A 24,577-nucleotide genomic window follows, 5' to 3' on the forward strand; every position below is an offset into this window, starting at 1 on the left:
ACACACAAAAAACACACATAAAACACACTTAAAAAACACATAAAACACACAAAAAACACACATAACAAACACATAAAATACACATAAAACACACACAAAAACATACAAAAAATGACAGAAACACACATAAAACACACATAAAAACACACATAAAAAAACACAAAAAACACACATAAAACACACATAAAAACACACATAAAAAAACACAAAAAACACACACAAAATTACAAAAACACACATAAAAAACACTTCTTCTTTTTTTACAGTGTGTGATCTCTGCATGTCTTCATGTGCAGCAGCAGATGCTCCACAGATTGATCATCACAGATTGATCATCACAGATCCATGTAGTTCATGTGTTGCTGGTTTAACTCTGGTCTCTGAGCCTCCCTCGGCCGTCTGTCCTCCTCCTCTTCATCATCATCTTCTTCCTCTGTTGTTTGTTTATGAGTGATGAGTCCTCCCGTCCTCGTCTCAGTAGAACCACGCTGTCAGCAGGAGCTGCAGAGGAGGAGGAGCACTGATTTATTTCACCACAGCAGCATTTTTTAACCAGTAACCTGTAGTCTCTGTCACTGCTGCACAGACACTCACACTGCATATCTGACAGAGGAAGCAGCTAATGTTTGTTTCATAGACTGGATATAAATAATGTTTGTACCTAGACTGGATATAAATAATGGACGTAGTGACGTCCATGGACATTTTCATCTTAAAGTCAACAGTTAACACCGTATTAATAATACTAATATTTAGGAATCGTGAAGGAATTTGGAGTTCTTTTCATAGAAGAGGTCGGTATATCATTCATATGTGTAGAACATTAAAAGGACGGCATGTCATTCCCAAAAAGGTATTTATTCTAAAAAGCAAAGGCTTCGTTGTCCCAACATTAGTTTTCAGCCCTTTGTTAAAATCATAACAAACAACCACGGACACTGTATTTTTATTAACTTTTCTTATAAGCAAACATACAGAAGACAGGACCAGACAAAACGACAAAACAACAACAACAAGCTGGGAATACCAATACAAAAATCAAAGACACAAACAAAATAATCAGTTCCAGGTAAATGTGACAGGTACAATATGCGAAAAGAGCGAAATACAATGAAAGAGTTAAATAAAGAAAGAAAATACATGAAAAATACAGTTTTTTATACAAATGCTCTTGTTAGTACACTGTAAAAAATGTTTGTAAAAATTACAGTAAAACACTGTCAAATTGCATCAGAAATAGGTCGTAAAATTGAACATTGTACATCACCGTAGTAGATACTTTTAATTACTGTAAATCAAAGAATAGCATAAAACTTTAAATTCTACTGTCATAAACTGTAGAAAACACACAGTTGTGCTGTAAAAATAAACATTTCCATGTAAAATGAATGGAGAAATACCATGATAACACAATTATCCTGAAAGTAATGGGATTATTCAGTATAAATTACAGTTTTTTTGCTGATATTTACATTTACATACGCTCACTGTATTTCTTATGGTGAAGTTCTGGCAACCACAGCTGCCGGTATTTTACCGTAAATTAAACAGATTTTATTTTTACAGTGTATAGCAGAAATATTTACATGAGTATAGTCACTTTCAGCTTAAAGTCACCAGTTAACACCGTATTAATAATACTAATATTTAGTAATTGTGAAGGAATTTGGAGTTCTTTTCATAGAAGAGGTCGGTATATCACTCATATGTGTAGAACATTAAAAGGACAGCATGTAATTCCCAAAAAGGTATTTATTCTAAAAAGCAAAAACTTTGTTGTCCCAACACTAGTTTTCAGCCCTTTGTTGAACAAAGAGCGCCATCTCTTGGGCTCCGTAAATAAAGAAAATGAACTCGCTGTGAAGAGGGTTAATCCACTTATTATTGTAAAAAAAAAAAAAAAAAAAAGCTTTTTTTTAGCTTTTCTTAACTATACAAGACAAAAAAGACATGTTTTTTAAAATAAGCACATAAAGCTATGGTCAGTCTGTAAATTATACTCAAAACAACATGATTAAGAAACTATTGCTAGATAGAAGAAGAAAATACTTGGTGAGCTTCATGTTTTTAGCAGTGCATCAGGTTGGAGCCTTTTACTTTGTCTCCTGATCTTCTCCTCATACAGCATTCAGAAGACATTTCCAACTTCAGCAGTGAATGAATCATTTGGCTGTAGTCATATACATATATTCACAGGGATTTAAAATGATTCATAAATATCTGCAGTGGGAATGCCTGGTGTTGCTCCATGTGTGGGATGGCGGCAACTCCAGTAGCTACATTCATGGTCAAAATTGAGTTAAAACTAAAAAATGAACTCCTTGATGTCTGTTTTATCTTGTGACAAAGTTTTAGATTTGAACTTTGCCAGTTTGTTTTTGTTTTTCATACCCAGAGGGTACAATTAGCATAGACATGTATCATTAAGTGACCCTGTTAACTGGTGACTTTAAGATGAAAATGTCCGTGGTTTGTTTGTTATAATTTGCATTAACGGTTGGTGTTGTCTTTCAAATTGATCAAAGTAAAATTGGCTGGATTGTCTTGGACCAACGTTATAATACTTTTTGATTTTTGATTTTTGAGTTTTCATTTCAATTCAAATTTCATTCATTCATTCAAATTTTCACTATAATTTTAGTTAGTTTTAGTTAGTGTTGGAACCACGAAATCACTCAGGCCTGAATCAGATTTATGCACTGCAAAAAAGGTGATAAAAACCAGATCAAACAGTAAATCTGAGGGAAATGATCTTGCTGCATGGACAGATAATTTACCTTGACAAGATTTATTAAATTAAGATTATTAAATCTAGAAATAAGCATTATCTTAATTTAATAAATCTTGTCAAGGTAAATTATCTGTCCATGCAGCAAGATCATTTCCCTCAGATTCACTGTTTGATCTGGTTTTTAGACTAAATACCTTTTTTGCAGTGTAAGACCGGGTAACAGAGGCGATGTGACTGGAGAAGGTGAGCTGGTCATCAATCATCACCTCTAAGTTTCTCTCCTCCTGGTGGAGGTGAGACTCAGGGAGTCATAGAGGAGGCTAGCATAGAGACACACTGATCACTCAGCCTGAATATGATTCATGGTCACTACCTGTAAAGCATTTATACATTCCAAAACACAGATACACATTTATTTGTTGGTATTATTTCCTCCACTTGCAGCTGCAGAGAGAGATGGATGGATGGATGGATGGATGGATGGATGGATGGATGGATAGATAGATAGATTTTCTTTATATATGATATTTTCTTGCATTTTTTCACTTTATCCAGTTGAACTGGAAAGGCTCCTCCAATATATTAAATACAAACATGACACACATAAAAAAACATACAATCTCTGAATAAACATAAATACACATAGGTATTAAATAAATACACACCAGTAAAAACATACAGCAGCAAACAATTGTGCAAATGGGCATGAAACATCAGCAGGTGAACACACATGTAAGAGTTGTGAGTCCTCTCAGTCTGTCAGTTCTGATCTAAATGTTGAGCCTCACTTTAGTCTATCTGATGAGTCCAGTCACACCAGTACTGACTCAGACCTGATCTCCTCCTCCTCCTCTTCCTCCTCCTGCAGCAGCTCAGTGCTTCTTGTTGCTGCTGCTAGAGACGGGAAAGAAAATGCAGACTTGTCTGGGACTCACAACCTGTCAGAGACTCAACCAGCTGAGCTAGCACTTCCACTAGTGAGCTGTTCATTTAAAGGCCTGAGGTCTGGTGTCAATAACTCTCAGGGTTCTCTAGTGGATCCAAGTGGACTCACTACCTCCTCTAATAACAGGCTGCCTCATTATCTGGCAGTAAAAATGTTTTTTAGAGTTAGTTCAGTTCTATCAGTTCTGAGGAGATGTGTTGCTACTGTTTTTAACTCTTCCTGGCCAAATGTTTTGGATATTCTGCATTTGCAGACCAGTCTGACCATCAATGTACTGGAGTTAGAAGTTCATTATTGGGGGGAATGTAGCAGTGCAGTTTGTGTGCAGTTTAAGCTTTTTGTTAATGAATAATTGCTACAACTCCTCAAGACCCAAGCCAAGTTGTTGCATGTTGCTACTTGAACCCTTTCTACTCGAAGTACTCTTTCTTAAAACGTCGTTCATGCTTTTTATTTTCTGTTACTTTTAATCATAAGTCAGCTGCTTTACTAAAAATCCCCAGTGTGACCTCCTGATCATGTAACAGCCGGTTTAAACCAGAAATAACGTGCTGTAGGAGGGATTCTGGGATTTGTCAGATATTAGAGGCGTTGGGGAGCAGAATATAAACAGTATAAGTTGTATCCTTTTAATGTTAAAAGTAGACCTAGCAGCGTGTGCGTTCAGGAAAAACCTCCTCCATACATTGGAGTTGTGGGATGTTACAATTGTGGTTTACAAATTGTTTAAATGCCCAAACACAGACAGAGAAAGTAGAAAGAACTAAGGGCTTTTATTGGGGGGACACCTTTTTTCAGCAACCTTTAAGATTGGACAAAGTTCTCCTCCGCTGTAGCTAGTCAGTGTATTCTGATGTCTGCTTCTTCCTTCATGTTCACTGTGGTTTGTTGTTGTCTCAACTCATCAACGCTAGTTGGTGCTCCAGTATAATCGCTCCTCCTGAAACTCATCCAGTGAGAAACGTTCCGCCGTGCAACAAATAAGTGATTAAAATGCGTCAATTTTTTTAACAAGTTAATTTTTGTGTAATTAATTCATCTTAATTAACGCGTTAAAGTCCAGGCCCTAATTATTATTATTATTATTATTATTATGCTTGTTGTTGTAATATACAAGTCACAAGAGGCGTAAGTGCACCACTACCATGCTGCATACAAACAGTGGTATGTGAACTCTGGTTCAGGTCTTGAGGTCGACATCTTGGTTTATTAATGTCGCCATATTGGGTTTTTTTGCAACCAGTGCATGTGCAGAACGGATCGGGAGCCAGAATGACGTTAGCGCTAGCTAGCTAACTAGCTTGGTGAGCAAAGGTAACGATATTCAGAATAACAGCCGACCCCTCAGAGCGTCTTTCTTTGGGGGGTCTGTCAGTATATTTTTAGTACATTGTTAGAAAAGACTGACAATTTAGAGTTCAGAAAGAAAAGTTCCGCCAAGTCTCAAATGAAAGAAAAAAAAAGGAATTTAGATTAAACCTGTTCTTAAGTCATAAACACAGAGAGAAAACATTATTTAGATCATTCATTCTTTATTCCTTTTAAACTGGATCTGATCCCTCAAAAAAAACTCATCCAGTGAGAAACGTTCCGCCGTGCAAAAATAAGTGCGGTGAAAATGCATACATTTTTTTAACGCGTTAATTTTTGTGTAATAAATTAATCTTAATTAACATGTTAAAGTCCCAGCCCTAAGTAAAACCATTGATTGCTTCCAACGGGCCACAAAGCAACGGGTGACGTAACGGCCACTACCTCCATTATTTATATCCAGTCGTTGGTGTGAAGGAGATCAAACATGATATCTAGTCGGATAGATTCAGTCTTCAGTTTCTGCTGCTGTTCCACTCTGAGCTGCTGCTGCTTTTTCTCTTTTTCTCTCTCTGAGTGTGTGTTGAGTGCTGATCCTCCTGGGGAGACGCTGCAGAGTACACAGCCCTTCAGCCTCCTCTTCCTCCTCCTCTTCCTCTTCCTCAGATCCTTTGCTTCTCTCCTCTTCAGCTCCTCGTTCTCGCTCCCTTTTCATCATTTAGTCATCAGGATGTTCTTCAGCTCTCTGCCTCAGGAGGCTAAAAATGGCTCCCACCTCTGAGCTGCAGAGAGCTGCTAACACACTACTAACACGCTGCTAACACGCTACTAGCACGCTACTAACACGCTACTAACACGCTGCTAACACGCTACTAGCACGCTACTAACACGCTACTAACTCGCTACTAACACGCTACTAACACGCTACTAACACGCTACTAACACGCTACTAACACGCTGCTAACACGCTGCTAACACGCTACTAACACGCTGCTAACACGCTGCTAACACGCTACTAACACGCTACTAACACGCTACCAACACGCTGCTAACACGCTACTAACTCGCTACTAACACGCTACTAACACCCTACTAACACGCTACTAACACGCTGCTAACTCGCTGCTAACACGCTACTAACACACTACTAACACGCTACTAACACGCTACTAACACGCTACTAGCACCAGTAGTAAAAGGACAGAAGACGTAGTTAGTCCACCTTCCTTCCTGTGGTATTAACGGGACGTTTGTCTGTTTTTTATTGTAGTTAACTCTGTAGTTTTGTTCTATTTCCTCCATGTCTGAATCTTTCCATCCTGCCTGTATTCACCACTTAAAACATGTTTAAATACCATGTTGGTATATTTTTTCACCTATATGACCTGATAATAATAATAATAGATTTTTTATTCTGACTTACTGGATCAACATTTAGAACCAAAAAGAAACAAAGAAAAACCAACATAAATGTGATCTTGTGATTGTGTGTGATCCTGTCATCAACTCTGGTTTTTATTCTAGTGGGACTCTGTTTGATTTGGCTCTTGTCCGAACAATTTTGGTCATTTTGTGTATTTTTTTTTGTCGTTTTATTTTTTATTTTTTGTATTTTTGTCTTTTTTTGTATTTTTTGGTCATTTTGTGTCTTTGTTAGTTATTTTGTGTCTTCTTTTTGGTCATTTTGTGCCTTTTTTGGTCATTTTGTGTCTTTTGTTGTGTCTTTTTTGTTATTTTGTGTCTTTTTTTCGCCATTTTGTGCCTTTTTTTCATCATTTTGTGTCTTTTTTGGTCATTTTGTCTCTTTTTGTGTCTTTTATTTAGTCATTTTGTCTCTTTTTTTAGTCATTTTGTGTCTTTTTTGTCTTTTTGTTCCTTTTTTTGGGGTGATTTTATGTCTTTTTTCAGTCATTTTGTGTCTCTTTGTCTTTTGGGTCTTTTTTGGGTAATTTTATGTCTTCTTTTAGTCATTTTGTGTATTTTTGTGTCTTTTTTTGTCTTTTGTGTATTTTTTGTCATTTTGTCTTTTTTGTCACTTTCTGTTTTTTTTTTTAGTAATTTTCTGACGTTTTTTTAGTAATTTCCGTGTCTTTCTTTTGGTCATTTTTTGTCATTTTTTTGTCATTTTGTGTCTTTTTACAGGTTACAGCCAGAACTTTAGAAGTAAACTTACAGTCGGGCTCCACGCTGCTTTGTTTTCTAGTCTGGATGTGATTGTGGAGACTCCAGAGGGTTAATGAAGCTCTCAGGAGGGAAATGTCCTTTAGCAGGAGACATTTGTCTCTTTGTCCCTCGGCTCATTCCAGCTGACAGGAGGAGAATCCTCTATTTCATTAGGATTAACAGTCACTATTGATTTCACACCGCCAGGGGAGAAAAACAACAACAAGGTGTTTTCTGTGAAGCTACAAAGACGATGTAGTGGAACAACTGCTGACTGGCTGAACAGCAGCAGGACTGCACCAATACATCTCACACTTCTTTCTTTTCTCTTCTTTTCTTTTCTTTTCTCTGCCAGCAAAACTTACCAACTGCACTCTAATAAATAAAACATTGGCTCAACAAAACACACTATGTGAACATTTTCCACTAGACTTTCTCTAAGTGAAGCCAACTGCTGCTGTTACATTAATTCAAAGCAATGTTTTGAGTCTGAATGAGGTGAATTACCTTTTCTCAGTAACATGAACTTAATAATTACCAACATGAATGCATGAATGATTAAATAGTCTCTGGATTTTGGGGCTAATTTGTCGGTTTTTGAGTCATTCTGTCTGTATAAACCACTTAAAAAGTGTTCACCATGCCATGTTGGTATTGTTTTCAGCATAACCTCAAAACACACAAAAACACCCCGAAAACACATACTTGGTTTTTTTAACTAACTACCCAAAAAATTACAAAAAACATGGATAAAACACACACAAAAACACTCAAAAAAAGGACAGAAACACACAAACAACCACACATTATACACACAAAAACACACATAAAACCCCTTTTTTTTTACAAAAGACACACAAAAAACACAAAAAAAATTACAAAAATCACACAAAAATACATTAACAACAGAACAGCATTTCTTTTGATGGAAAAATGGTAAAATATGGAATAAAATGGCAATCTTGAACGTGAAATCAACAGTGCTAAAATCAATTTACCGTAATATTAGAAAAAGTTGCATCGTATTTATTACGGTAAAGTTCTGGAAACCACAGCTGCTGGCTTCTTACCGTAAAAACAACAGTTTTTTTTTTACAGTGTAAGGCAGTTTTACAGAAGTTTTAACACAGGTTTGTCCAGGTGGATACCACTTGGTGCCATTTGGCCACATTTTGGCACCATATGTGCCATTTGACCTTTTTCAGGTACCAGACTGGAAAACGTATAATATTTCACCTACTAGGCTTTTTTTTCCCTGCACCTGCCTCCACTAAAGCTCTCTGAGTCGACTGGAAGAAGCTCAGGGATGAGAGAAGATATTAATTCTTGCTTTCTCCTCCACGTTTCTCCTCCTTTCCTGCACTCACCACCTCCTCCACACCGAGCTGCTCCTTCAGGAGGATTCAGGTGGAACAGACGTCTTATACCTCTGTTACATAACAATCAATACGTTTCTCAGTATTTTCTGACTCATGCTCATTGATTCCTGCCGTGGCTCTACCAAGAATCTTCAGAAATGGGTCTTTTTAAAGCTTGAGGCTTTAAAAAGCTTTACGCAAATGTTACTAGGAACAGGAGGCTTTTTATACATTTATACAATAATGTTCATAGCTCACTGGAATATCACAAGACGCACATCCGGGTCAGACTATACAGATTATATTTTTAGTCGATTTGACTGTAAACAGCCATTCAATAGTCTGATTACAGTAAAAATCTGGTGATCATTTCAATGGTGGTGTCTGTTGTACCCGAATATGTCTTGAAATATTTATTCTACCCAAGCTTGCTGCTTATTAGGGCCACGGGGCAATGTCACCGAGCACAGTGCTGCACTATTGTTATACTGTGGATTTTTTCGCGAAAAACTGCCCAAAATTTTGCATTGAAATGAATGGGACGGCCGAAAAAAAATGAGCGAAAAAGAACAATAATTGGAGATTTTTAAACGTCTACTTCTCCGGCATAATTTCACCCAGAGACTCCATTTAAACTTTAAACAGTAGACACAAGTCTTGTGTATCGGTGTATTAATCCACGTTTCGATAGTTCATATAGTTTTTTATCAATCCCTGTTCAATGACCATGATCATTTTTGGAGAAATTCTGAGATTATAATGGGTGTGTATTGCACGGAATGTTCGTGTCACAGTGTGTGACATCATCGCCAGAGTGTAGAGGGAGAGAAAAAACTGTCAAAAAATAAATTTGAAAACTGCGCTCCAGGCCGCAAATTCCACTCTACAGAAATAATTTATACATAGAAACGTAGGAAAATTAGTCTTCTCCCTCACAATCCTCTGGTAAAGCTGTCAGAGTTATAGTTTGGGCGTAGGATGCACAGATGATCCACCAACACCACCAACAGCCTCATTGGCTCCCATATTAAAAACGCAGGAAGATTTCTGAAAAAGGGAGATGTAACAGTTTTTTTAGATCGCTCTAACAAAGCTATTTTTTCATTTTTCTTAAAAAAAAAACATATGTAGACGTTCAGGAAGAACTCAGGACACTCAAAATGAAGTCGGATCAATGATAGATATTATGGTTTTGCCAAAAATGCTTTCTGTTCGAGGCCAGAAATTCCAGTCTGTCCACCTCTGGCTGCTGTCACTGTTACGGAACATTGGCAGGTGTCAGTTAATTCTGTTGATTGCTCTGATTGCCTTTGATCTTTGATGTGATTACAGTTATAGATACACACACACACACACACACACATACACATGCGCGTAAGCACGCACACTCCTTCAGATACACATGCTTCAAACACACACACACACACACACACAGGTAACTTTATATTTATATTTGAAATATATTTAACAATATGTCAAGATAAAGGCACAACAATTGCACTGCTAATGAATATATGGTGAGATTATATGCAACTTTTGCTTGATTTATATATTTATTTATATATATTTTACACCTTCTGGTATTAACTTCACACACTTCCAGTCTTATAGCTGAATAGCGGACAGATACAGATACAGATCCAGATAATAACTGTTATCTGTTAGTGTAGTCTGGTTTCTCTGTCTGTATCTGAGTGTTTCCTGTATCATTAATCCCTGGTCACTCTCTCCCTGTGCTGCTGCTCGGGGAGAAGGATTTATCAGCGGGGAGTTTTAAATAAACCACAACAGAGCCAGAATACGTCTCCGCTCTGTGTAATTACCCCCCTCGACAAATAAAGAATAATTAAATCTGAATCATCTGGTATGGTGTTTCAAAGCACTAAAGTGTTATTGACTGATTCAGCAAGCTGGCTTTCTCCCACTTTGCCTCATGTGGCTTCATATTGCTCTTTTTATGGACACTCGGACTGGACCGCTGCTTTTATTTAGACCTTTTGATTAAAAATTCACAGGATTCCATGTTCTACGATGTCATTTATCAGACGCTTTTATCCAGGGGTCTCAAACTGGCGAATTGTGGCCCTCGTGATGATATTTTGTGGCCCCCACCTTGATATGAAAGTTTAATGTGAGTTTTATATGAATGGCACTTTACCGTGTTGTGTGTGGAAGGTCCCTTTAATTACTGTTTTTGGTAATTTTGTGTCTTTTTTTGGCAATTTAGTCATTTTGTGTCTTTTTTTGGTCATTTTGTGTCTTTTTGTGACTTTTTTTTGTAATTCAGTGTATTTTTTAGGTCATTTTTGTGTATTTTTTTGTAAATTTGTGTCTTTTTTTGTAAATTTGTGTCTTTTTAAAGTAATTTAGTGTTTCTGTCATTTTGTGTCTTTTTTGGTCACTTTGTGTCTTTTTTTGTCATTTTGTGTCTTTTTTTTAGTAATTTTGTGTCTTTTTTTTAGTAATTTTGTGTCTTTTTTGGTCATTTTTTGTATTTTATTGTCATTTTGTGTCTTTTTAATGTAATTAAGTGTTGTTTTTCTGACATTTTGTGTCGTTTTTGTAATTTTGTGTCTTTTTTGGTAATTTTGTGTCTTTTTTAATTTTGTGTCTTTTTTCGTAATTTTGTGTCTTTTTTGGTAATTTTGTGTCTTTTTTCGTAATTTAGTCATTTTGTGTTTTTTCTGACATTTTGTGTCTTTTTTGGTCATTTTATGTCTTTTTTTTTCGTAATTTTGTGTCTTTTTTTGGTCATTTTGATCCTGCCTCCAGCTGCCCCCAGGTCATTTGAGTTTGAGACCCCTGGTTTTACCCAAAGTGACGTACAAATGAGAGTTAATTACAACTCAAGCAAGGATGAAGTCCTTGGTGGGAAGGACAGGAACAGCTGGGTATCATCAGCGTAACATTTAACTGTTACATTTGCATGTTTTCCTACATTCTGCCAGCCAGTCGCACCATCTTTCAGAGAATCAGCACAAACTGGCAGCAGGAAGGACTCTATTTGCTGTTTATTGTGTGTGTGTGTGTGTGTGTGTGTGTGTGTGTGTGTGTAGCTGGGTGCTGCTCTTGGCAGTCATTGTGAGAGATTTACAGCTAAAGGCAATCCTGCATGGCTGTCTGTCCAATCTGTTTCCCTGGTAACCGTTGCATTTTTTTCAGTCATTTTTTCTTTTTTGGTAATTATGTGTCTTTTTTTGGTCATTTTTTGTATTTTTTAAGTAATTTAGTTTTTTTTCCTGGTGATTTTGTGTCTTTTTGGGTCATTTTGTGTCTTCTTTTAAATAATTTTGTGTCTTTTTTTGGCCATTTTGTGTCTTTTTTTGGTCATTTTGTGTCTTTTTGGGTCATTTTGTGTCTTTTTTTAAATTAATTTTGTGTCTTTATTGGTAATTCTCTGTCTTATTTGGTCATTTTTTGTCATTTTTTGGTCATTTTGTGTCTTTTTTGGTCATTTTGTGTCTTTTTTTGGTCATTTTGATACTGCCTCCAGCTGCCCCCAGGTAATTTGAGTTTGAGACCCCTGCTTTTATCCAAAGTGACGTAAAAAATGAGAGTGTGAGAGATTTACAGCTAAATCCAATCCTGCATGGCCGTCTGTCCAATCTGTTTCCCTGGTAACCGTTGCATTTCGGGAAGCCGTCCCAGAGTGAGGAAAAATAATATCATGCACTACTCCAAAAAATCCCCCTCCAAAAATTGGGAACAAGATATTATTCATGAGATTGGACAGCATGCACACGGAGGATAATTCAAACCATCAAAGTCTGAAAATTGGCTTTGAGAGCACAAGGAAAAAAACTCAAGAGTAATCTGCACTGTTGGGCTTCAGAGGCAGAACCAGAGTGTGTTTATATTCTGAGTAAACTGTATTAATATTGCATCATTATTATAATTGCAGCTCTATTTTAATTAAATCAACAAATGCTGTGTTTTGCAGAGAAATCCTACTGAAAAATTGACGCATTTAGGGTACAAGGGAGGTGTTAGACTGATTCTTCAGCTTAAAAAGTGTCCTCCAGGGTCTCTTCAGTGTGTTTTATAGTGTTTGTTACTGGGCTTTCATCTCTTTGTGAGATGTTTCAGAGTTGTGTGGTGGAAAAGCGTTTATTTTGAGACAGTCTGTGGCCTAGAAGTTAGAGAATGGGGCTTGTAAGAGGACGGAGAGGTTGAGGATTGATGTTTCTGTATTTTCAGCGATTGGATGACGAGCACTTCTGTTCTACAAACTGCTGAGAAACCCTCGTGTTGTTAATAAACCTAGGGAAGCTGCACATCTTCTGAATGCTCCAGGTCTCTAGTTTGTGGTTGTAAAGTTTCATGAGGCTGTGATTATCCTAGAGGTGACAGCAGCTCATTATATCTGATCTCCTAGTTTCATATGATACCAGTTTCTCAAGTGTATTCCTAAAAGTGCACTGCAAAAAGGTGTTTAGTCTAAAACCAGATCAAACAGTAAATCTGAGGGAAATGATCTTTAGCATGGACGGATAATTTACCTTGACAAGATTTATTAAATTAAGATTATTAAATCTAGAAATAAGCATGTTGAACACACCTGGTTTTATCCAAAGTGACATACAAATGAGAGTTAATACAACTCAAGCAAGGATGAAGTCCTTGGTGCGAAGGAAAGGAACAGCTGGGTATCATCAGCGTAACATTTAACTGTTACATTTGCATTTTTTCCTACATTTTGCCTGTCTTTTTTTGGTCATTTTGTGTCTTTTTTAAGTAATTTTAGGTTTTTTTTCCCTATCATTTTGTCTGTTTTGGTCATTTTGTGTCTTTTTGGGTCATTTTGTGTCTTTTTAAAGTAATTTAGTGGGCGTTTTTCAGTCATTTTGTGTCTTTTTTGTCATTTTGATACTGCCTCCAGCTGCCCCTAGGTCATTTGAGTTTGAGACCCCTGGTTTTATCCAAAGTGACGTACTAATGAGAGTTAATACAACTCAAGCAAGGATGAAGTCCTTGGTGGGAAGGAAAGGAACAGCTGGGTGTCATCGGCGTAACATTTAACTGTTACATTTGCATGTTTTCCTTCATTCTGCCTGCCAGTCGCACCATCTTTCAGAGAATCAGCACAAACGGGGGTTTTTGAACACAAAAAAACACACACAAAAACACACTAAAAACACTAAAAACACACACCAAAAATACAAAACACACAAAAAATGACAAAAAATTAAAAAAACTGAAAAACACACAATACACAAAAACACACAATAAAATACAAAAAACTGCTGCTTGGTTTTTATGTTTCAACGTCATGAGGTGTCATGCTTTGGTGGACTCCAGAGGGTTAAATATAAATATATAAACCTCTTGTTTCCTGTAGATGGCGCTCCGCTGAGCGAGCTGTCCTGGTCTTCGTCTCTGGCCGTGGTGGCCGTCTCCCTGTCGGGCCTCTTCACCTTCGTCTTCCTCATGCTGGCCTGTCTCTGCTGCACCAAGAACAAGAGCGGCTTCAAAGTGAGTCTCTCTTCTTCTGAACACCTGAACACCTTTTAGCATCAACTACATGGAGTTTTGGTCTATTTAGTCCATTTTTGAATCCTTTCCATCCTGATTGTGTGTGATGCTGTCATCAACTCTGGTTTTCATTCTAGTGGGACTCTATTTTATTTGGGTCTATTTTACTTGGTTGTCTTTTTTAGTTATTTTGTGTCTTTTTTTGTGTCATTTTGTGTCTTTTTTGGTCATTTTGTGTCGTTTTTGGTAACTCTGTCTTTTTTGGTAATTTTGTGGTTTTTATTGGTCATTTTGTGTCTTTTTTTGGTTATTTTGTGTCTTTTTTTTTAGTCACTTTGTGTCTTTTTGTTTCTTTTTGTGTCTTTTGTTGTCTTTTTTAGTTATTTTGTGTCATTTTATGTCTTTTTTGGTCATTTTGTGTCGTTTTTGGTAACTCTGTCTTTTTTGGTCATTTTGTGGTTTTTATTGGTCATTTTGTGTCTTTTTTTGGTTATTTTGTGTCTTTTTTTTTGTAATTTTGTGTCATTTTGTGTCTTTTTTTTTTGGTCTTTTGTGTCTTTTTTAGTCCTTTAGTCCAACATAAAATGTGATTTTTAATCTTTTTTTTCCATCCAGTTCTATCATTTGATACTAAATCTATTTGAGCTTGTCTCCAGTTTTACTTGGTATATCATCATCAAACTGAAACTGGCCTCATGGAGTTTACAGCCAGAACTTTAGAGGTAAATGTACAGTAGGACTCCACGCTGCTTTGTTTTATACTCTGATGGAGGCAACAAGTCTGGATTATTTGAAGCTTTTGGACTCCACAGGGTTTTTAACTTCACACATGAAATATGGAAGAAATATGAAGACAAACTGACACACCTCTGCTCACTCATACGTCATTAAATCACATTAGGTTTTTATGGATCATAGAGGAGGCTAGCATTTTCTCGCTCTTCTCGTGAATATTATTGGAAATCAGATGAGCAGCAAACCTTCCTCTCAACCTCTCATTAGACGTCCATTATGGCCTGTAGAGAAGCTCTCCAGACACTTAGACCTGTAACATGCTGATGGGAAGCAGATATATATATATATATATATATATATATATATAGAACAGCAGACGGAGGGGTTTATGTGGTGGTGGGAGGGTTTTATCATCACTGCATATGGAAAAACCAAGTGTAAATATGTTTATGCTTTATTTTTCTGTTTTTAAACCCGTTTTATTGAGTCATTAAAAGATTGTACAATTCATTTATTAACTGGAAAATCTCATCTCCCCTCTTAAAATATCACTTAAATCAGGGGCGTCAAACTGGCGGCCCGCAGGCCAATTGTGGCCCTCGTGATGATATTTTGTGGCCCCCACCTTGATATGAAAGTTTAATGAGTTTTATATGAATGGAACTTTACCGTGTTGTGTGTGGAAGGTCCCTTAATTACTTTTTTTGGTAATTGTGTGTCTTTTTTTAAATAATTGTGTGTCTTTTTAAAATCATTTTGTGTCTTTTTTAATAATTTTGTGTCTTTTTGGTAATTTTGTGTTTTTTAAAATACTTTTAAGTCTTTTTTTTAATAATTTTGTGTCTTTTTTGGTAATTTTGTGTCTTTTTTTAGTCATTTTGTGTCTTTTTTTAGTCATTTTGTGTATTTTTTTGGTCATTTTGATACTGCCTCCAGCGGCCCCCAGTTGATTTGAGTTTCTGACCCCTGACTTAAACCGAAGAATCAATTATGAAATTCTTTGGTAATTAATTTATTAGATGACAACTAACTGGGAGTTGGAGAATTGGCCAGACAAACCTTCCTCTCAGCCTCATTAGACGTCCATTATGTCCTGTAGCCACTTAGACCTGCAACATGCTGATGGGAAGCAGATACTTATATATAATAATGATAATATAATAATATAGAACAGCAGACGAAGGTGTTTATGTGGTGATGGAGGCTGCAGATACTCAGGACCGTCTTATTATTGATGTAGAACCTGTTTCTGAGCTTTAATGGGCCACAGCAACACAGAAAGTAGGACAGAGAGCAAAGCTAGGAGGGAAGTTTATATATATATATATATATATATATATTATGTGTGTGTGTGGTGACTATGCATACGACTGCATAAAATCCATAACTGTGTTTATCTTCTGTGTTCCTGCTGATTCACCTCCAGGTTGAACCTTATTACTCTGTAGATCTCTGGAGTAAACAAACACTTCTGTTTGCATTCAGTGTTAAATCTGAATCTGAGGCTCAACAAACATCCTGAAAACATTTACTAAACATTTTACAAGGAGATTTTTTTTGCAGCGTACACATTATTTTCATCCAGCATTCTTTTTCTTCTTCTTCATCGTTTAAGTGCTGATGCATGAATTTGTCCTTGAACACATCATACAGACAGAATGTGAAAATCCCCACAGACAACCTTTACTGGTCCCACAAATGCATCACATGCAGTAACACTAATTACTAAATGTAAAGAAGTGGATAATATCTCTCCATCCTAATAATAACAATATGTGGATATTATATATGCTATCAGGCTGGAAATATTCCAACCTCAGCAGGAGTTTAATGCTCCACTGCTACTCTTCTGACAGCACCACTGATTTCCTTCATTTTCACTTTTTATGCTGCCAAACTAAACTAGTTTGTTGTGTTGCAGCTGTTGGACGTCAGCATTTCACTTTCTGACTCTGAGAAATTCCTCTTCTTTTGGAATTAAAACTTACCTTGAATCAGGGGTCTCAAACTCAAATTACCTAGGGGCCCCTGGAGGCAGGATCAAAATGACCAAAAAAAGACACAAAACGACAAAAAAAAGCGTTTATTTTGGGGCAGTCACGACAAAACGACAAAAAATACACAGAATTACGAAAAAAGACAAAATTATTTTAAAAAAGACACAAAATGACAAAAAAACTAAATTACTTAAAAAAGAAACAAAATGACCAAAAAAGACACAAAATTACTTTTAGAAAAGACACAAAATTGTTAGAAAAAGACACAAAATTACAAAAGAAAAGTAATTAAAGGGACCTTCCACACACAACACAGTGAAGTGCCATTCATATAAAACATTAAACTTTCATATCAAGGTGGGGGCCACAAAATATCGTCACAAGGGCCCACCAGTTTGAGACGCCTGGTTTAAAACATTGTTTACCTCCTTCAACCAAAAAGCTGTGGAAACGCTCCAAATGTAAAATATTCACTGAACTTGTTTGAGTTTATGCACTTTGATAATAAAGCGACTTTAGGGGGGGAAAATCCTCTATTTTATATATATATATATATATAATGCAATGCATTAATAAGTTTGGTGCATTTATGAATCCATAGACAGAAAATGATCGACAGTTTTAATCATTAGTTTATCATCGATGTTGTTTATTAATCAAGTTGAGGAAATAATTGGCGACAGGTCTAATTTATGACATCGAACCTATTTAATTATTCCTCTTCAACAACAAACCCCTCACTGTGATTCATCTTGAAGCTGTCACATCAACATGATTTATTCTCCACTGTTTCCACTTTGAATATCTTGAAAAGCACAAAGCTGCAGGCAGCCACATTACATAACTTCCTGTCCTTTCTGAACGCTGCATGTGAGTTTATACGTGGTACACTGTAAAAAATGTCTGTAGATTTTACTGTGAAAAACTGCTAAACCATGACAGTAAAAGACGTAAAATGATAAATGAGTTAATTCAGTTTCAGTAACAATGAAACACTGTAAATGTATATATCAGACAAAACAGTAATTTTTACAGTTTTGTTTTTTGGAAAATACATTACTTCACTTCAATACAATACTACAATACACTGTAATATGTATTTAATGTAATATATATACAAGCCACCACTGTAATTTTTGGATTTATTCTTTGTAAAAATACTTTTTCTCACTGTTAAATGAACTAAACACCATATCTCTAACAGAAATATACTGTAATATTTACACTGTAATGAATTTCACTGATTATCGTAATTTATCAAACAGTTTAATACCATTTAATGTTGTTAAATTACAGTTATCTATTGTTAATTGACCGATTTAACTGTTAATTTACATGTGAGAGATGAATATTTAACAGAATTTTACTATTATTATAAAATACAGTAGGATACTGTTGCAAATCCACCGTAAATACACGGCCAAAACAGTATTTTTTACAGTTTTTTTTTTTTTAATTCATTACTCTATTTTAAAAATATGTAATATGTATTTAATGTAATATATATACAAGCCATCACTGTAATTTTTGGATTTATCTTTTGTAAAAAAAAAAAAAAAACTTTTTCTGGCTGTTAAATGTACTAAACACCATATCTCTAACAGAAATATACTGTAATATTTAATGGTAAAATCTTTAATTTATGCGTTTTCATTTATTAAGAATTTTCTTGTCAATTATATGGCAGAACAGCGTTTCTTTTGATGGAAAAACTTTGTATTTATACAGTAAAAAATGGAATAAAATGGCAATCTTAAACGTGAAATCAACAGTGCTAACATCATTTTACTACTACTATTATATACTACTATTAGAAAACGTTGCACCGTATTTATTACGGTCAAGTTCTGGCAACCACAGCTGCTGGTTTTTAGTGCTCTTGAGTTTTTGGATGCATGCAGCCTGTTAACCCTTTGATGCACAACATTCATTCCCGTCATGTTATTTAATGCTGCTGTGTGTTTCTGCGCTCTCTTTTGATATCAACTTATTTTATGATTGAATATGATATATAATAATATAATAGAAAAAAAGTTTTTGAATTATTACATAGCTAACTACTTGGCTAAGTAGCTTGCTAAGCTAACTACTTAGCCAAGAAGTTAGCTAAGTAGTTAGCTTAGCAAGCTACTTAGCTAAATACTTAGCCAAGAAGTTAACTAAGTAGTTAGCTTAGCAAGCTACTTAGCCAAGAAGTTAGCTACTTAGCTAAATACGTAGCCAAGAAGTTAGCTAAGTAGTTAGCTTAGCAAGCTTCTTAGCCAAGAAGTTAGCTAAGTAGTTAGCTACGTAGTTCGCTTAGCAAACTACTTAGCCAAGAAGTTAGCTACTTAGCTAAATACGTAGCCAAGAAGTTAGCTAAGTAGTTAGCTTAGCAAGCTTCTTAGCAAAGAAGTTAGCTAATTAGTTAGCTTAGCGAGCTACTTAGCCAAGAAGTTAGCTAAGTAGTTAGCTTAGCAAGCTACTTGGCAAAAAGTTCGCTAAGTACTTAGCTTAGCAAGCAACTTAGCTAAAAATGCATATGGGTCATTTTTGACCCATGTTGTGCATTAGAAGAGTAATGACAAAAAAGGGATTTTATTAAAAAAAAATAAAGGAAAACATGAAATTAGGATGTATGATGATCAAAAACAAACTAATTGAGGAAAACCTGGAATACTGAATGATGAAAATAATTTATTGCAAAGATATAGAACATAAAAACTCTGTCGGGTCACTTTAGACCATGTTGTGCATCAAAGGGTTAAAGATGTCCAGTGTTCATGGTGAGGCTGTCTGGTTTGTGTTGGACCACCCAGGTCAGACCTGTCAGGGTGTGTCTAGAGAAGAGGGGGCTGGGCTGGGAGGAAGAGGAGGAGGCGTGAGGAAGGGCAAACCCATGAGGCCACGGTGCATCCGGCCCCAGGGCCCCATCTGGAATTAGACACAGCCTCTCCCAGAGCAGGAAGAAGGGATTACAAAGAGAGAAAAAAAGTTAAAGAGGGGACGAGAGAGAAAAGCTCTCTGTGTTTCACAGCCAGTCGAGGAAAGATGAGAAACTTCCTCCAACAATCGTCTCCACTGTCGCGGTTTGGACTTTTAGGGACTTTTAGGGTTTAAAGGTTCAAATTTATAGTCTTTAATGAATAAAATGTAGCACTGCTCACATTATGTAAGACTAGATAGATACATGGAGAATGGTGGAGGTTCCATGTTGTCTGGTTCCTCACACAGTCCAGAGAAAACATGGTGATGGATGGATGGATGGATGGATAAATGGATAAATGGATGGATGGATGGATGGATGGATAAATGGATAAATGGATAAATGGATGGATGGATGGATGATGGATAAATGGATGGATGGATAGATGGATAAATGGATGGATGGATGGATGGATAAATGGATGGATGGATGGATGGATGGATAGATGGATAAATGGATGGATGGATAAATGGATGGATGGATGGATGATGGATAAATGGATAAATGGATAAATGGATGGATGGATGGATGGATGGATGATGAATAAATGGATGGATGATTGATAAATGGATAAATTGATGGATGGATGGATGGATGGATGGATGGATGGATTGATATATAGATGGATGGATGGATGATGGATGGATGATGGATGGATGGATGGATGGATGATGGATGGATGGATAAATGGATAAATGGATGGATGGATGGATGAATGGATGGATGGGTGGGTGGGTGGGTGGATGGATGGATGGATGGATGGATGGATGATGGATGGATAAATAAATGGATAAATGGATGGATGGATGGATGGATGGATAAATGAATGGATAAATGGATGGATGATGGATGGATGGATGGATAAATGAATGGATAAATGGATAAATGGATGGATGGATGGATGGATGGATAAATGAATGGATAAATGGATGGATGATGGATGGATGGATGATGGATGGATTGATGCATTGATGCATTGATGGATGTATGGATGGATAAATGGATGGATAAATGGATGGATGGATGGATGGATGGATGGATGGATGGATGAATGGATGGATGGATGCATGGATAAATGGATAAATGGATGGATGGATGGATGGATGATGGTTGGATGATGGATGGATGAGTTGCAGCTCTAAAGACATTACAACGATATCAAACAGACAAAAGCAGTAACTCTGAAGCTGACCCAGAGATTTCTCTCTCCATGAGGTTTTCCAGCTCATAAATTAATTGTAAAATCTTTTAATGACGGGTTTAAAAACAGAAAAATAAAGCATAAACATATTTATACTTGGTTTTTACATGAAAATCTGAAAAAAAACACTACTTAAAATGAAGAGAGTGAGAAAACTATTAAAAATCCAATGATTTAATTCATAAGCTGTCCAGCAAACTTGGGTCAAGATTCACAGAAATTCAATATTTAATTTGTCCCTCTAATCCCTAATTCTATATTAAATCATAAAACATCCCTGCTGGTAGGGTAAAGAGTGTTCATGTGTTTCTGTGATCCCACAGCGTCCCCAGTTATCATATTACACTTGGTTTTTACATTCAATTCTGAAAAAAAACCCACTTCTTAATATGAAGTGATGAAAAAAGCTATAAAAAATCCAATGTAAGTCAGAAGCATGAGTTAGTTTAAGATTGGATGGATGGATGGATGGATGGATGGATGGATGGATGATGGATAAATGGATAAATGGATGGATGGATGGATGGATGGATGGATAAATTGATGGATGGATGGATGATAAATGGATGATAAATGGATGGATGGATGGATGGGTGGATGGATGATGGATGGAGGGATGGATGGATGGATGGATGGGTGGATGGATGGATGGATGGATGGATGGATAAACTGATGGATGGATGATAAATGGATGATAAATGGATGGATGGGTGGATGGATGGGTGGATGGATGATGGATGGATGGATGGATGGATTGATGGATTGATGGATGGATGGATGGATGGATGGATATATAGATGGATGGATGGATGGATGGATATATAGATGGATGGATGGATGGATGGATATATAGATGGATGGATGGATGGATCCTCCCTAAAAACACACCTTTTCTCCCTGGCTTTTAATCAAGTTTAAGTGGACATCTGTCAAAAAAATGTATTCAAATTTTAATTTATTTTATTGTATTTTACTTTTATTCTATTGTTGCATTGTGTTCATGTATTTTAGTATTTTAGTTTTTACCTTATTTATTTATAAATAAAGTTTAAGTTGAGGTGAGTTGAGTTCAGGTTCAGGTTGGTCGTGATGAAGTTAAGAGGTCTTGGATTAAAGTCCTCTACTATTTCGCTACAATGCAAGTTAATGACAGTCATATCCCGTGGCTATTCCAACATACAAAGTGATTATGTACATTCACTGAGTGAATATTTAGAAAATAAAACATATATTTCCCGCTAGAAATGTGATCAAAATCCATTTTTATGCAGAAACTAAGTCAAAATATTGATTTTTTTCACTAAAAATGAGAGAACTGTCCGCCATGTTTTTTGTTCTGACCGCCGGGACCTTGAAAGTCACGTGACTTGGAACAAACCAATAGGAACAAATATCCATGGAATAGCCACGGGATATGACTGTCATTAACTTGCATTGTAGCCAAATCCGTGTGAGTTTCACGGAAATTTGAGTGATTCCGTGGCTATTCCACGGATTTTGAGTTAAGGGAATCCGTGGCTATTTCACGGATTCCTGTGAGACCAGGTCCTCGTAAGTAAAGTGTTAACCAGAAATGTGTGTGTCATGGTTTTGTGGTTGAAGGGGACTGCCCCGCAGATGTTCTTTGGCTTTTGGGAAAGACAGAGAAAAAAAAGAGAGGAAGAGAGGAAGAGTGATGTCACATGTAGAGTATGAAACCCCTCCTCACCTCCTCCTCCTCCTCCTCCTCCTCCTCCTCCTCCTCCCACTAGTATTTTTCTCCCTCACATTCTTGTGGGGGCTCAGTTTCTCCTTCTTCTCCTCCTGAGACGACCACAGCTTCTCTCTGGCCTGTCAACTGGGAGATAGTGCTCCTCCTTCTTCCTCTCCTCTCCCCACCTCCTCCTTTTTTCTCCTCCCTCCCTCCCTCCATCCCTCCGAGCTCACAAAGCCTCTTTTCCTCCTCTCTGGACTCAACAATCAGAGCCTCTCTGCAGCAGGATGAGGATGATGATGATGATGATGAAGCCTTTTTCTGCAGCACAGCCAACCTTCTGCACCCTCATGGGCACCTTTGGGTGGGGGGGCTCGAATGTGTGTGTTTTTTTGTGTGTTTGTGAGAAAGAAAAACGTGAAAAAGGTTGAGATGCTGAAACTATTTGAGATGCACCATAACCTTTGGACCTGAGGAGAGGTAAGAGGACTACACTGTAAAAAATGTCTGTCGATTTTAAGGGTGAAAAACTGTTAAACCATGACAGTAAAAGACTGTCTTATGACAAAAAAGGGCATAAATACTTTTTTTTTAAAATCAAAATTGTAAAAAATTACAGTAAAACACTGTCAAATTACAGCAGAAATAGGGGTGAAATTAAAAATTGTATTGTTTTACAGTGAAAAACTGTTAAACTATGACAGTAAAAGACTGTATTATGAAAAAAAAGGCATTAATACATAAAAATAAAAATAAAAATGTAAAAAATTACAGAAAAACACTGTCAAATTACAGCAGAAATAGGGTGTGAAATTAAAAATTGTAATATATTATGGTGGAAAAACTGTTAAACCATGATAGTAAAAGACTGTCTTGTGACAAAAAAGGGCATGAATACATAAAAATTGTAAAAAAAAATTACAGTAAAACACTGTCAAATTACAGCAGAAATAGGGCATAAAATTAAAAATTGTATTGTATTATGGTGGAAAACTGTTAAACCATGAAAGTAAAAGATGTAAAATGATAAATTAGTTAATTTAGTTTCAGTAACAATGAAACACTGTAAATGTTTATATCAGACAAAACAGGATTTAAAAAAAAAAAAAATTCTCCACTGTAAAAAACACTGGCAATGTGTTTGTAGCAAGAAATATACTGTAATATATACAAGCAATCATTTTTGCATACATTTTTCAAAAAACAAATACTTTTTCTCACTGTTAAATGTACTAAACACCATATCTCTAACAGAAATATACTGTAATATTTAATGGTAAAATCTTTAATTCATGCAGCATTTATAAAGTTTTTTCTTGCCAATTATATAGCAGAACAGCGTTTCTTTTGATGGAAAACTTTTTTTTTTTTACCGTAAAATATGGAATAAAATGGCAACCTTAAATGTGAAATCAACAGTGTTAATATCATTTTACCGTAATATTCAAAAAAGTTGCACCGTATTTATTACGGTAAAGTTCTGACAACCACAGCTGCTGGTTTTTACCGTAAAAACAACAGTTTTTTTTTTTTTTACAGTGTGCAGGGTCACAGAAACACATGTACACTGCTGATTCTACCAGCAGAGACGTTTTATGTTTTAATATAGAATTAGTTATTAGAGGGACAAATTAAATCTTGAGTTTTCTGGACAGCTTAATATTTTTTTTTTAATAGTTTTCTCATCACTTCATATTAAGAAGGTTTTTTTTTCAGAATTTCATGTAAAAAAAACAAGTATAAATATGTTTATGCTTTATTTTTCTGTTTTTATACCCATTTTATTGAGTCTTTAACCCTTTGATTCACAACATGGACTAAAGTGACCCGACTAAGTTTTTATATTCTTTATCTTTGCAATAAATTAATTTCATCATTCAGTATTGCAGGTTTTCCTCAATTAAGTTGTTTTTGATCATCATACGTCCTAATTTCTTGTTTTCATTTCTTACTTTTTGAATAACAACCCTTTTTTATCACTACTCTTCTAATGCACAAGGTGATT

General features: G+C 36.0%; 1 protein-coding gene across 1 annotated transcript in view; it reads left to right on the top strand.

The window, feature by feature from the left end:
• The first annotated feature begins 13,120 nt into the window (after positions 1 to 13,120).
• aatkb (apoptosis-associated tyrosine kinase b) overlaps positions 13,121 to 24,577 on the top strand; it is a 48,066-nt gene continuing 36,609 nt past the window's right edge. The window contains exons 1-2 of the mRNA XM_059325115.1: positions 13,121 to 13,166; positions 13,848 to 13,981. Of these exons, the coding sequence (XP_059181098.1) occupies positions 13,121 to 13,166; positions 13,848 to 13,981 (180 nt within the window). The remainder of the gene's footprint in view (positions 13,167 to 13,847; positions 13,982 to 24,577) is intronic.

Source organism: Centropristis striata, chromosome 21 (assembly GCF_030273125.1).
Source record: "Centropristis striata isolate RG_2023a ecotype Rhode Island chromosome 21, C.striata_1.0, whole genome shotgun sequence".
NCBI lineage: Eukaryota > Metazoa > Chordata > Actinopteri > Perciformes > Serranidae > Centropristis > Centropristis striata.